Source organism: Chiloscyllium punctatum, chromosome 50 (assembly GCF_047496795.1).
Source record: "Chiloscyllium punctatum isolate Juve2018m chromosome 50, sChiPun1.3, whole genome shotgun sequence".
Classification (NCBI taxonomy): Eukaryota; Metazoa; Chordata; class Chondrichthyes; order Orectolobiformes; family Hemiscylliidae; genus Chiloscyllium; species Chiloscyllium punctatum.
The window spans coordinates 28,441,197-28,454,327 of NC_092788.1; the positions used below are offsets into that span (position 1 = coordinate 28,441,197).

A 13,131-nucleotide genomic window follows, 5' to 3' on the forward strand; every position below is an offset into this window, starting at 1 on the left:
GAGAGAGAGAAAAAAAAGGCAGAGAGAGAGAGAAAGGAGAGAGAAACGAAAAAGCAAGAGAGAAAGAAGAGGAGAGAATAATAAAAAAAGGTTTGAAGAGTAACATGCAGTATATAATCCTAGTTCAAGTCCCTGGTCCACAACAGTATGTATTAGACAACATAAAAGAAGGCCATTCAACACATCATGTCTGATCCGTGATGCTCTTATGAATGAGCTATCAGTTCCCGTTCTCTACCTTCTCCCCTCAGAGCTCTATCTCTGATACCCGCCCCCCAACCACTTTGAAAGTTCGTGCTGAATTTGCATCCACCTGACAGCACAATCCACATCAGAACAATGCAAAAGATGTTTCTCCTCACCCGTCTCTGCATCTAGTTAATAGACAATAGACAATAGACAATAATGCAGGAGTAGGCCATTCAGCCCTTCGAGCCTGCACCGCCATTCAATATGATCATGGCTGATCATTCCCCAATCAGTATCCTGTTCCAGCCTTATCTCCATAACCCTTGACTCCACTATCTTTAAGTGCTCTATCCAATTCTTTCTTAAATGAATCCAGAGACTGGGCCTCACTGCCCTCTGGGGCAGAGCATTCCACACAGCCACCACTCTCTGGGTGAAGTAGTTTCTCCTCATCTCTGTCCTAAATGGACAGTTCTTTAATAGAGTTAATTACAACGCATGGATTCAAAGCAGACTTTAAAACGAACCTCTCCAACGTTTGGTCTTTTGCTCACTGCACACTCCCTTTATTTTCTCTTGGTCAGCATTCCCCTCTCTACACAGGATCAGAATTCTGATGCCGCAACTCACCTTCCTCCCACCTATCTCACCAATCTTTACAGCTCCACAGACTCTGAAATGTGCTGGCTGCTGGAGAATTGCCGAATATGGGAGTCTAGTGGAATGTGCATTGCACAGACAGAAAGAAAGAGAGAGAGAGAGAGAGGGTAGGCACATTGTGACTTACCGGATAGCTTTAAGGCTCCGCTCGATGGCATCAGGAGGGATGTAGTCAGGGCCCAGCCGGTGGATCCTGTGAGGAAGGCAGAAGCTGAGCTCCAGCAATTATTGATATGCAGGTGGACCACACCTGTGGTGCAAAGACTGAGAGAGAGAGGAGGTCATGGGAGTCAGTGTCAGGCAGATAAGAGACATTGAAATATTAACCAGACAGTGGTGCAAGTATTCACCATTAGACCTAGCCTAATGGTGTCCCCTTGGCTCAGTAAAACTTCCAGCCACCCGAGATGAGGAGAACCCTGGTTTTAAGGTCCACTCCAAAGAAAGTGCAGTGCATAATCACAAAGGCAGTTTAGCAATCAGTGCAGCTTAGCACCACGCTGTCGGAGGGCCAGCGCCGACGGAGTGCTGCGCTGTCGGAGGGCCAGCGCCGACGGAGTGCTGCGCTGTCGGAGGGCCAGCGCCGACGGAGTGCTGCGCTGTCGGAGGGCCAGCGCGACGGAGTGCTGCGCTGTCGGAGGGCCAGCGCCGACGGAGTGCTGCGCTGTCGGAGGGCCAGCGCCGACGGAGTGCTGCGCTGTCTGGAGGGCCAGCGCCGACGGAGTGCTGCGCTGTCGGAGGGCCAGCGCCGACGGAGTGCTGCGCTGTCGGAGGGCCAGCGCCGACGGAGTGCTGCGCTGTCGGAGGGCCCAGCGCTGGAGTGCTGCGCTGTCGGAGGGCCAGCGCCGACGGAGTGCTGCGCTGTCGGAGGGCCAGCTGCCGACGGAGTGCTGCGCTGTCGGAGGGCCAGCGCTGGCAGTGCTGCGCTGTCGGAGGGCCAGCGCCGACGGAGTGCTGCGCTGTCGGAGGGCCAGCGCCGACGGGAGTGCTGCGCTGTCGGAGGGCCAGCGCCGACGGAGTGCTGCGCTGTCGGAGGGCCAGCGCGCTGACGGAGTGCTGCGCTGTCGGAGGGCCAGCGCCGACGGAGTGCTGCGCTGTCGGAGGGCCAGCGCCGACGGAGTGCTGCGCTGTCGGAGGGCCAGCGCCGACGGAGTTGCTGCGCTGTCGGAGGGCCAGCGCCGACGGAGTGCTGCGCTGTCGGAGGGCCAGTGCTGTGGGATTGCCGCACTGTCAGAAGTGCCATCGCTTGGTGTGAAAGATTAAATATGAGGCCCATCCACACCTTTTGGGTGGCCACACATCCACAACCAGGTACGATGCAGGGTCCAAGGGTGGGGAAAGTCTCTCCTGCTCCAGACTGCACACTCCCATCACCTCCTCCCCCCCAACAACTCTGTCTGCCAACAGTGCTCGACTAACATCACAAGAACAAAAAAATTGGCTCCGTCATCATGCAGCTCTTTGTGACAGCTTGTTATGCACTTTATATAAATAATGTACATATTAGCTGCCAAATTTCCTACGTTACTACACTGGCAATATGAAGTAAAAGAAAATGAACGACTTCTTTGTTTGCTAACATTCTTTGGAGGGTGTTGAGATTGTGAAAGAGAGGGTGGAAGAGTCAGTTCATTGCTAATTCCGCAGACAATGGAGTAGTAGCAACTCCACAGGACATGCAATCCAGAGCCTCAGACTGCTGCTGTAGGGATAGGGAGTCAAATCCCACCATTGCAGCTGGTGAAATTTAAATTCAGTCACATAATTGGGAAGTAAAAGCTGATTTAATGGTGGCAACTCTCCAGATGGTGGCAGAGTGGTCCAGTTGCTGGGCCAGTATTCCAGAGAAACAGCCTAACTTTCCAGTTTAGAAGAGCGCTTGACAGATTATAAACATTAAGAGCATAAGTGGAATGTAAGGAGTATAGAATCATCAAATCCCTGCAGTGTGGAACAGGCCATTTGGGCCATCGGGTCCACACAGCTCATGTGAACAGCATCACACAGACACCCAGCCCCTGAGCCTATCCCTGTAACCTTGCATTTTCCAGGACTAACTTGCACACCCCTGGACACCATATGCAATTTATCATGGCCAATCCACCATAGCCTGCACATCTTTGGACTGTCAGAGTACCCAGAGGAAACCCATACAGATACGGAAAGAATGTGCAAGCTCCAGACAGTCGCCAGAGGTTGGAATTGAACTCAGGTCGCTGGCAACGTGAGGCAGCAGTGCTAACCACTGAGCCACCATGCCACCCCAGGCAAAAGGTATTAAAAAGAGGATGATCAGCTGTGGCTGCCTTGAACAGACAAGTTAAGTCAAAGGACCTATTCCTGTGCTGTACTGTTCTGTGGTTCAACTGTGGGGAACTGGCTCAGTCGGCCAAATTCTATTTGATCTCTGGGTCTTTCAGCACCAGCCCAGCAAGACATTTTTAAAGGTGACCACTAGCGTCAAAAGGTGAGGACTTGGGAAGGTAAGTACTTAATGCTGTCAAGGTCTGCAGCCAGACTGAAAGGGAAGAGAAGACAGAATAGAGGTGTTCTGATAATCACAAGTACATACCAACAGTTAGAAGATGTGAGATAAAGGAGTCCTGTGTACTAACCTGGAATGTAGATGATGTGAACACTGCTTGATGTGTAAATGTGTAACCTTTTGATGGGAAACCATTGTTAGGATCACTTGAGTTGTGTGTTATCTTTGATAAGTAGACCTCCCATGTGTACATGAATAAAGCCATGATTTGGAGGTGCCGGGGTTGGGCTGGGGTGGACAAAGTCAGAAGTCACACAACACCAGGTTGTACTCCTTCAGGTGCAGGGTCAATGCTCTGAAAGTTTCTGATTTCAAATAAACTTGTTGGAATATAACCTGGTATCATGTGACTTCTGACTTTGCATGACTACCGGAGTCTCTTTTAGTCTTAAAGTAGGATTACAGGGATAAAAGGATAAAGTTGGAAGCCGCTTGAGCAATATTTCTTTGTCTTGCTAAACCCATGAGCAAAGTAAGAGAGGGAGAGGTTGTGGTATATGATGATTTTCCCTAGGAAAAGCAAGGTCAGTGTCTGGGGATCTCCGGCACTCACCTGTCAAAGGCTTTCTTCAGATCGGAGGCCAACTTGCACTTGGGAAGGATGTGATGGAATGGTGACTGGGAGCCATCACCTGAGGAGGAATGGCAAAGAGTGATCCCACTGTCACCACCTTTGCTCCCCACCCCCTCACAGGCAGCAAGTCCACGGTGGGTGTACAGCAATAAAAACCCACCTCAGGACAGACCTCACGCTACAGCGTGTGATGAAGATGAGCAAACCCAAAAACAAAACTAGAACACAACAGGTTACTGACAGGGCCCAAACGCTGACAGACGGACTCACATTGCAGACACCTGTGCTTCACCAGTCACATAGATCAAACAAACCATTGAAATCAGTTTGGCTCCAAGCAACAGACACAGACAGCGATGTAGTCACTATATAGTTTGAAACATTCTGCCTGTGTGCACAGTCAGTCTGCCTTCCTGCGCAGATCAGTCGACTGCAGAACTATCAGCAGCTCTGCTGCCGGCGTTAACACAAGGGAACACAAACTTCAAAATCTGAGCCCGGTCCCTTCAGGACTGATGGCAGAGAGCATGCGTTCATGCAGACAGGATGGAAATTCGATAACAGGGAGGGATGGGGGCGAGAGACGGAGGGAGGGTCAGAAGTGAGGGGAGAAGGGGGTCAAGAGGGAGGGGAAAAACAAGGATTGGGAACTAGAGAATAAAAGGGAGGGCGGAGGTCAGAGGGGATGGAATGAACGAGGATATCAGGAGGAAGGGTTAAAGGGTGGGAGAGAAAGAGGGTGGATGTGTGTGTGTGTGTGTGTGAGAGAGAGAGAGAGAGAGAGAGAGAGAGAGAGAGGACAGCGAGTGAAAAAGAGAGAGAGAAAGAGAGAGAGAGACAAAGAGAGAGAGAGAGAGAGAAAGAGAGAAAGGGAAAGGGAAAGGGAAAGGTGGGAATTGATATGACTGAGTTTTCACTCTTGGCACAAGGCAGACTCACTCTCCGACATGGTGGAAACCTCGTCCTGAATGGCTAGCATCAGCTTGGCCTCCTGGGTCAGGTACTGGCAACGTTGTTCCTCATGTTGCAGGACAATGGCGATCCGCCGGGAGAGGTTGTGCATGCAGCTGATAACTGAAGGGTCAGCGTTTGCCTGTCAGCAGTTGAGAAAGCTGTGGTATTAATCAGCCCCAGAGGACGACAGCATGTCCAAATATTCACAGCTCCTGACCTGAAGAATGTTGGAGACAAATTTGCCCGTACCACCAGTGGAATTTATATTCAGACAACTCCTTGAACACACTAAAATGTCCCCCAGGATGCTATGCAATAATTATTCATATAATTAGACTCAGATCAATAGCCTAGAGAGGAGTATATTAAAGGAAGAGAGAGAGAGATTTAGGAAAGTATTATAGTCCCCAGACAGCTGTAGGTACAATCACTGACAGCTAGTGCACAGGCCAGGCATTACACAGCAGATGGCAAAGCCACCCTCAATTCAGGAGATGATGGGTTTGAGCCTCATTTATGCCAGACTTGTGAATGTCTGAAGGCCCCAGCACCCCCATGGGAGAGATTTTGATCAAAGACACTGCTTTCTACATTCTTCAAGTCAGTGACCATCAACTGATGGAGACTTTATCAGGGTTGGGGGGGGGGGATCTACCTGTCCGATCCCCAAACCGCCACAGAAAGGATCTATGTGAAAAATGGCAGATACATTTCCAGCCAAAAAAACGTGAGTATCTACATTTCTGAAGAGATGGGCCATCTGCAAATTGGTGCGAGGCAGGAACAGGGAAAGAAAAAGCAGTGCTCATGAGAAAAAATCCCTTAGCCTGGTTAACCTCACAAGTGAACGACCCCCCACACCGTGCCAATGCTGTGGAGTCATACCCGTAAAGCAAACACCACGTTGAACAGAATCATGGTCGGCATCTCCCGTTTTGGAGAGGGGTCCAACTTGGAAACCTGGAAGAGACAAGAGGATGAGGAGACAATCTGTGTGAATTGTCAAGGCAGAAGGTGGTACTCCAGGGTGAGACCAGTTGGGAGGAGTGGTCCCGCATCTGCACTGTAGGGGGTCAAGCAATATTATGGACACAGCATCAGACAAGCCAGTACGGAAAAATATTATTAAGTCAGGCAGATAGAAGTGTGATCAGAAAGTTAGGTATTTTGAAAGGGGAAGAGACTCATGGTGTTGGGGATGTGAGCAGCCGAATGTAGTGTGAAGGGAAGTGATTTGAGATTGTTCGGGGGGGGGGGTGGGGGTTAGGGTCTCCTTACCTGGAGCCCAAGTGGGTGCTGCAGCAAAGTCGGGTGGCCAACGAAACGGACATTGTCAATCTTCAACTCAAATTTCTTGCCGCACATTTCCGACTTGGTCGCCAGGATGGTGGCCAGGATAACATCGGAGAACCTCGAATGACAAGACAAAGGAGCATGTGAGTGAGTGACCCGACAGGCAGCAAAGCTTGGCACGGCGGCCAACTCCAAACGATTCCCCACCCTCAAAAGGCTAAGGCTAATCGGACCCACACGCTCAAATACAGAGACAAAGTGCGATGCTGGTTTTGTCAAATTGCACGCGACCCCAATTATGGGGGGTTCAGAAGGCAGGCAAGGTCCGGAAATTATTCCGGTCAAACAAGGCAACGCGGAGATTGGACCCGACACATCGTGTGATAGCAAACAAGCTGAAAGAAGTGTGAATCTGAGTGGCAGGACAGAACAAGGGGAAAGACACACGCAGATTTTCACAGACTTTGTTCCAATGCAGTGTGAAAGACAGATATAAAAAATTAGAGTACAGCAATGGAGAGAGATGGGGACTAGAATGTAACCTAGAGATTTGGGGTGATTTATGTATAGATTAACATATCTGGGAGGGAGTTACAGACTGGAATCTAATCGAGGGGTTCAGGGTGGTTTATATGCAGAATAACAGATATCTGGGAGGGAGTTACAGACTGGAATCTAATTAAGGGGCTCCAGATGGTTTATATACAGAATAACAGATACCTGGGAATGAGTTACAGACTGGAATCTAATCAAGGGTTTCGGGGTGGTTTATGTATAGACTAACACATATCCCGGGAGGGAGTTACAGACTGGAATCTAATCGAGGGGTTCAGGGTGGTTTATATACAGAATAACAGATACCCCAGGAGGGAGTTACAGACTGGAATCTAATCAAGGGTTTCGGGGTGGTTTATGTATAGACTAACACATATCCCGGGAGGGAGTTACAGACTGGAATCTAATCGAGGGGTTCAGGGTGATTTATATACAGAATAACAGATCCCTGGGAGTTAGTTACAGATTGGAATCTAATCAAGGGTTTGTAGATGGTTTATATATAGAATAAAGTTCCCTGGGAGTGAGTGACAGATTGGAATCTAATCGAGGGTTTCGGGGTGGTTTATATTAAGAATAACAAATACCCGGGACTGAGTTACAGACTAGTATCGGATTGAGGGATTTAGGCAAAGTGGAGTCTGGGGATTACAGTATATGTCATTTCCAATGTACTTGCTCTTTAACCCCTTATCCAGCCTTATTTCTCCCAAAGCTGACATTTGTAGAATGTTCCAGAAATTGAGAGGTCCCAGGCATTAGGATGGACTTTCAAGTCTGCCTGGATTGGTGCGCGAGGTCTCCCTCTTTGCATATGGAGATGGGATAAGAAAGAACATGTCCACAGGAGAGATTTTCTGTCCCTGTTTGGTGTTTGCTCACAAACCAGCTCACACTCAAAGGAAGCCAGCCACCCTCTCCACTCCAGGGTCAACAAGAGTGAGAGACATGGAGAGGATGAAAACAAGGGGGAGAACAAAAGAGACTGTGAAGACAAGGTGAGATAAAGAGAGAGAAAGTAGGTGGGGATAAACAGAGGGAAAGTAAGAGAGTATAGACAGGAGAGAAATGCAAAAGAGAGAGGGAGAGAAGAGATGTAGGGTACAGAGCCAACGAGTGCACACACGCAGAGAGTGGGAGAAAAAAGTGAAGAGAAAGCAAAGAGGGGACTGAGAAAAAGGGAGAGAGCATTAGACAGACAGAGCAAGAGAGAGAGAGTTTGCTAGTGGGGGAAAGAAAAATAGTGAGTAGAGAGACATTGTGGGGAGGGGAGGTAGGAAGGGAAAGAGATGAGAGGGACAACTCCTTACCCGGCTACCAACTCTTCGTCAGTGAGAGGAGACGGTTCTCTGAAAGGGGCAACATGGTCAGAAACAAAACAGACAGGAAAACAAATCGAAACAGTAGAGACCAGAAAAACAAAACAACGTTTGGGAAATTTTCAGGTGTCATTTTGGGTTTTTCCTCCTAGAAGGCTTCAGTTTTCAACGTTTTCTTTATTGATGAAAAACAAATGGTCTTGAGAAAAACCACTAATTCTTTCACACCAGCACATAGAGCAGGTTGCTAACTAAGAGATGGGTGAAATCATTAGTAGAAACCAGGCTGATGTGAGGGGATTTGGTATCAGTGACAAGGTGGGGTGTGGGATGCAGGGAATCAAGTAGTGCTTATGAACAGTTTTCAGGGTCCAAAGTCTGGGGGACCAATACTAAGCTGATGAAAACAGCCTCATGTGTTACCAGAAACTGACAGTGTCCCGATGCAGAGCAGAGAGAGTATGTGGTCCACTTTGTTTCTGGAACCAACAATGCCCCTTTGGAACAGCATTGTTCTCCATCCATTTCAGATGCTGTTCACTCAGCCCGTGCCCAAGTCTCTAGCTGTGTCAGATCACGAGATGAAACACTCATCTGATCCTCCACTTTCTCTAAACCTGGTGAGTGTTACTACTGAACCTGCATCCACTACAACTTTCAGACAATGTGTTCCAGATTACAACAACTCAGTGTCAAAAAACACTTCCAACATACACCTCTACACTGGTTCTTTCAGTGTTTCCCTTCACTTGAGTTGACTTACCCTCCTGCTAGTGGGGGATTCTGAATAACAGTCCTTTCAGACTCGTGACATTAACTCTGTTCTCTCTCCACAGATGCTGCCAAACCTGCTGGGTTTTTCCAGCATTTTATTTTTTCTTATGCCAGTGGAGAGGGTTTCTCTGTACTTCCTTGATTTTGAACAGCAATTATCCCTCGGGTTGGGAAGTTCAAAACTAGGGGTCATAATTTTAAGGTGAGAAGAGAAAGATTTTTAAACGGACCTGAGGGGTGATTTTCTCACACAAAGGATAGTTCACATATGGAATGAACTGCCAGAGGAAGTGGTAGATGCAGGTACAGCTGCAACATTTAAAAAGACATTTGGACAGGTATATGAATAGGAAAGGTATAGAAGGATATGGGCAAAATACCGGCAAATGGGACTAGTTTAGTTTAGGAAACCTGATCAGCACAGATGAGTTGGACCAAAGGGTCTATTTCTGTGCTTTATGACTCTAATAACCTTCCCCATTTGAAGGGGAGAATCCCTGCTGAAACCTCGGCTGCCCTCAGCACGTGGTAGAAGGCTGTGGGAAGGGGACACTAAACACTTTGGACAGAGTAGTATTCCACACTCTCCCCACTTTGTGCATGAGTGGATACAGAATGACATTTGCAGCCAGGCTGTGTTCATGGATGGCCACCTGAACGTTTCCCCTTGGCTCTTTCACTCACCTGGAGTCTCCATCCTGGTCTTCCGTACTCTCAACCGTGCTATGTAATGCATAAGGACTGCTCGGCTTGCCTGTGGGAAATAAGAGAATGCTACGCATTACAAACTCAAAGTGAAAGCACTCCAGCACAAGACGTTTGCCATGGGTCAGTGGGCTACATTCTTGACTCAGTTAGAAAGCTTCTTGGCTCAAAAGTCACCTTAGACATCTAAGCAAAACACCCCAGTGCAGTGTCACATTGGCCAAGGATCAGCAAAAAGGGAGCACTGCATCACCTGAAGGTCCATGCCAACAGAGTGCTGCACAGCCTAAGGGTCACAGCTGAGGGAGCATCACACGGCCTGAGGGTCACTGCTGAGGGAGCATCACACGGCCTGAGGGTCACTGCTGAGGGAGCATCACCACAGCTTGAGGGTCACTGCTGAGGGAGCATCACCACAGCTTGAGGGTCACTGCTGAGGGAGCATCACACGGCCTGAGGGTCACTGCTGAGGGAGCATCACCACAGCTTGAGGGTCACTGCTGAGGGAGCATCACACGGCATGAGGGTCACTGCCGAGGGAGCATCACCACAGCTTGAGGGTCACTGCCGAGGGAGCATCACCACAGCTTGAGGGTCACTGCCGAGGGAGCATCACCACAGCTTGAGGGTCACTGCCGAGGGAGCATCACCACAGCTTGAGGGTCACTGCCGAGGGAGCATCACCACAGCTTGAGGGCCAGTGCCGAGGGAGTGCCACGCAGCTTGAGGGCCAGTGCCGAGGGAGTGCCACGCAGCCTGAGGGCCAGTGCCGAGGGAGTGCCACGCAGCCTGAGGGCCAGTGCCGAGGGAGTGCCACGCAGCCTGAGGGCCAGTGCCGAGGGAGTGCCACGCAGCCTGAGGGCCAGTGCCGAGGGAGTGCCACGCAGCCTGAGGGCCAGTGCCGAGGGAGTGCCACGCAGCCTGAGGGCCAGTGCCGAGGGAGTGCCACGCAGCCTGAGGGCCAGTGCCGAGGGAGTGCCACGCAGCCTGAGGGCCAGTGCCGAGGGAGTGCCACGCAGCCTGAGGGCCAGTGCCGAGGGAGTGCCACGCAGCCTGAGGGCCAGTGCCGAGGGAGTGCCACGCAGCCTGAGGGCCAGTGCCGAGGGAGTGCCACGCAGCCTGAGGGCCAGTGCCGAGGGAGTGCCACGCAGCCTGAGGGCCAGTGCCGAGGGAGTGCCACGCAGCCTGAGGGCCAGTGCCGAGGGAGTGCCACGCAGCCTGAGGGCCAGTGCCGAGGGAGTGCCACGCAGCCTGAGGGCCAGTGCCGAGGGAGTGCCACGCAGCCTGAGGGCCAGTGCCGAGGGAGTGCCACGCAGCCTGAGGGCCAGTGCCGAGGGAGTGCCACGCAGCCTGAGGGCCAGTGCCGAGGGAGTGCCACGCAGCCTGAGGGCCAGTGCCGAGGGAGTGCCACGCAGCCTGAGGGCCAGTGCCGAGGGAGTGCCACGCAGCCTGAGGGCCAGTGCCGAGGGAGTGCCACGCAGCCTGAGGGCCAGTGCCGAGGGAGTGCCACGCAGCCTGAGGGCCAGTGCCGAGGGAGTGCCACGCAGCCTGAGGGCCAGTGCCGAGGGAGTGCCACGCAGCCTGAGGGCCAGTGCCGAGGGAGTGCCACGCAGCCTGAGGGCCAGTGCCGAGGGAGTGCCACGCAGCCTGAGGGCCAGTGCCGAGGGAGTGCCACGCAGCCTGAGGGCCAGTGCCGAGGGAGTGCCACGCAGCCTGAGGGCCAGTGCCGAGGGAGTGCCACGCAGCCTGAGGGCCAGTGCCGAGGGAGTGCCACGCAGCCTGAGGGCCAGTGCCGAGGGAGTGCCACGCAGCCTGAGGGCCAGTGCCGAGGGAGTGCCACGCAGCCTGAGGGCCAGTGCCGAGGGAGTGCCACGCAGCCTGAGGGCCAGTGCCGAGGGAGTGCCACGCAGCCTGAGGGCCAGTGCCGAGGGAGTGCCACGCAGCCTGAGGGCCAGTGCCGAGGGAGTGCCACGCAGCCTGAGGGCCAGTGCCGAGGGAGTGCCACGCAGCCTGAGGGCCAGTGCCGAGGGAGTGCCACGCAGCCTGAGGGCCAGTGCCGAGGGAGTGCCACGCAGCCTGAGGGCCAGTGCCGAGGGAGTGCCACGCAGCCTGAGGGCCAGTGGATTCAAACCCATGTCCCAGAACAGAGGCCAAGTTTCTAGATCACTAGTCCGGTGATTTTACGACAAAGCCACTGCTTCCGGGAGCTGGAGTTTCTCAAGCCCTTTCCACTATTTCATAAGATCATTGCTGGTCTGTTTACACTACACTCCCACTTACCTTAGGCAGTATGTTTAAGGAGGGCAATGCTTACTGTACCACAAATCCCAGCCTTGCCACCAGCCACCCCCACCCCCACCCCCATTCCAGCAGAAAGTGCTGGAGAAACCCATCAGGTCTAGCAGCATCCATGAGCGGGGAAACAAGGGTCCACATTTTGGGTCCAGCCACTGTCACACCAGGTGCTCCATGGCTCGGGAGTTCTGAACTTTGCAGCAGGACTGGAGGCAGGTCCACAGCGACCAACATCAGTCTTGCTCGCCAGCCACCTTGGCAGCTCACAGATTCTCTGCCCGGGTTGTCTTGCGCCCATCAACTCCAGGTTATTCCTGCCTTCTCATGAAGCTGCATTCACAGCATGTCTTTTTCGCTCTGGACGCCAGGCCACTTACTGGTCTGAGATCCTTGCTGCTCCTGGTGGCGCTGGAAAGGGTACCTGAAGAGCAGTTTGTTCCCCCTGCTCCCAGAGCTCACAAGGATCACACTGATGGGGTTGGTGTCCTCCCCCATGTTATACTCAGACGCAATCACATTAAGTGCCAGAAATCCAATAACTAAATTTTTAACTCTCTCCCCAATTAAAATAATTGCAATGCCGCCCTTATTTTCCGCCAATGTAATCGCGTTTTCATCGCCCGTTCGCAATTGACTTTACAGAAGAGGTTGCAGGAATCGTTCCGCTTTCGGCGGCCATCTTTGATCAAGTCGGACAATCACTGCCGCCATATTTCATCAAGTTAGTCTCCACCCATCCGCTTTTGATCAGTCATCTTTGATCAAGTTGCTAGCGGCCATGTTTGATCAAGTCAACCCCAGTGGTGGCCATCTTTGGTGAAGTCATTTCGCCTCAGTTATCAAGATGCTAGATCATAGTATATAGAGCAGTACAGTACCGAAAAACTCTTCCCCATTAACCACCACATTCTGTTTCCTGTCACTCAGTCAATTTTGGAGCAATTCAGTTCCCTTTATTCCACAACATATGACTTTGTTCTCACAAGCTGAAAATGTGTTGCTGGAAAAGCGCAGCAGGTCAGGCAGCATCCAAGGAACAGCAGAATCGACGTTTCGGGCATAAGCCCTTCTTCAGGAAGATTCCTGAAGAAATAAGAATCTTCCTGAAGAAGGGCTTATGCCCGAAACGTCGATTCTCCTGTTCCTTGGATGCTGCCTGACCTGCTGCACTTTTCCAGCAACACATTTTCAGCTCTGATCTCCAGCATCTGCAGTCCTCACTTTCTCCTCCTTTGTTCTCACAAGCTAAGGCACTGGAGAGACAGTAC

General features: G+C 51.6%; 1 protein-coding gene across 1 annotated transcript in view; it reads right to left on the minus strand.

Annotated features, from left to right (window-relative positions):
• The window catches only part of nprl3 (NPR3-like, GATOR1 complex subunit), a 24,988-nt gene extending 12,420 nt beyond the window's left edge, over positions 1–12,568 (minus strand). Inside the window, 9 exon segments of the mRNA XM_072566535.1 lie at positions 977–1,073; positions 1,076–1,113; positions 3,948–4,026; positions 4,908–5,061; positions 5,808–5,882; positions 6,201–6,333; positions 8,081–8,119; positions 9,548–9,617; positions 12,241–12,568. Of these exon segments, the coding sequence (XP_072422636.1) occupies positions 977–1,073; positions 1,076–1,113; positions 3,948–4,026; positions 4,908–5,061; positions 5,808–5,882; positions 6,201–6,333; positions 8,081–8,119; positions 9,548–9,617; positions 12,241–12,358 (803 nt within the window). The 5' untranslated portion in view covers positions 12,359–12,568.
• Positions 12,569–13,131: the final 563 nt, after the last annotated feature.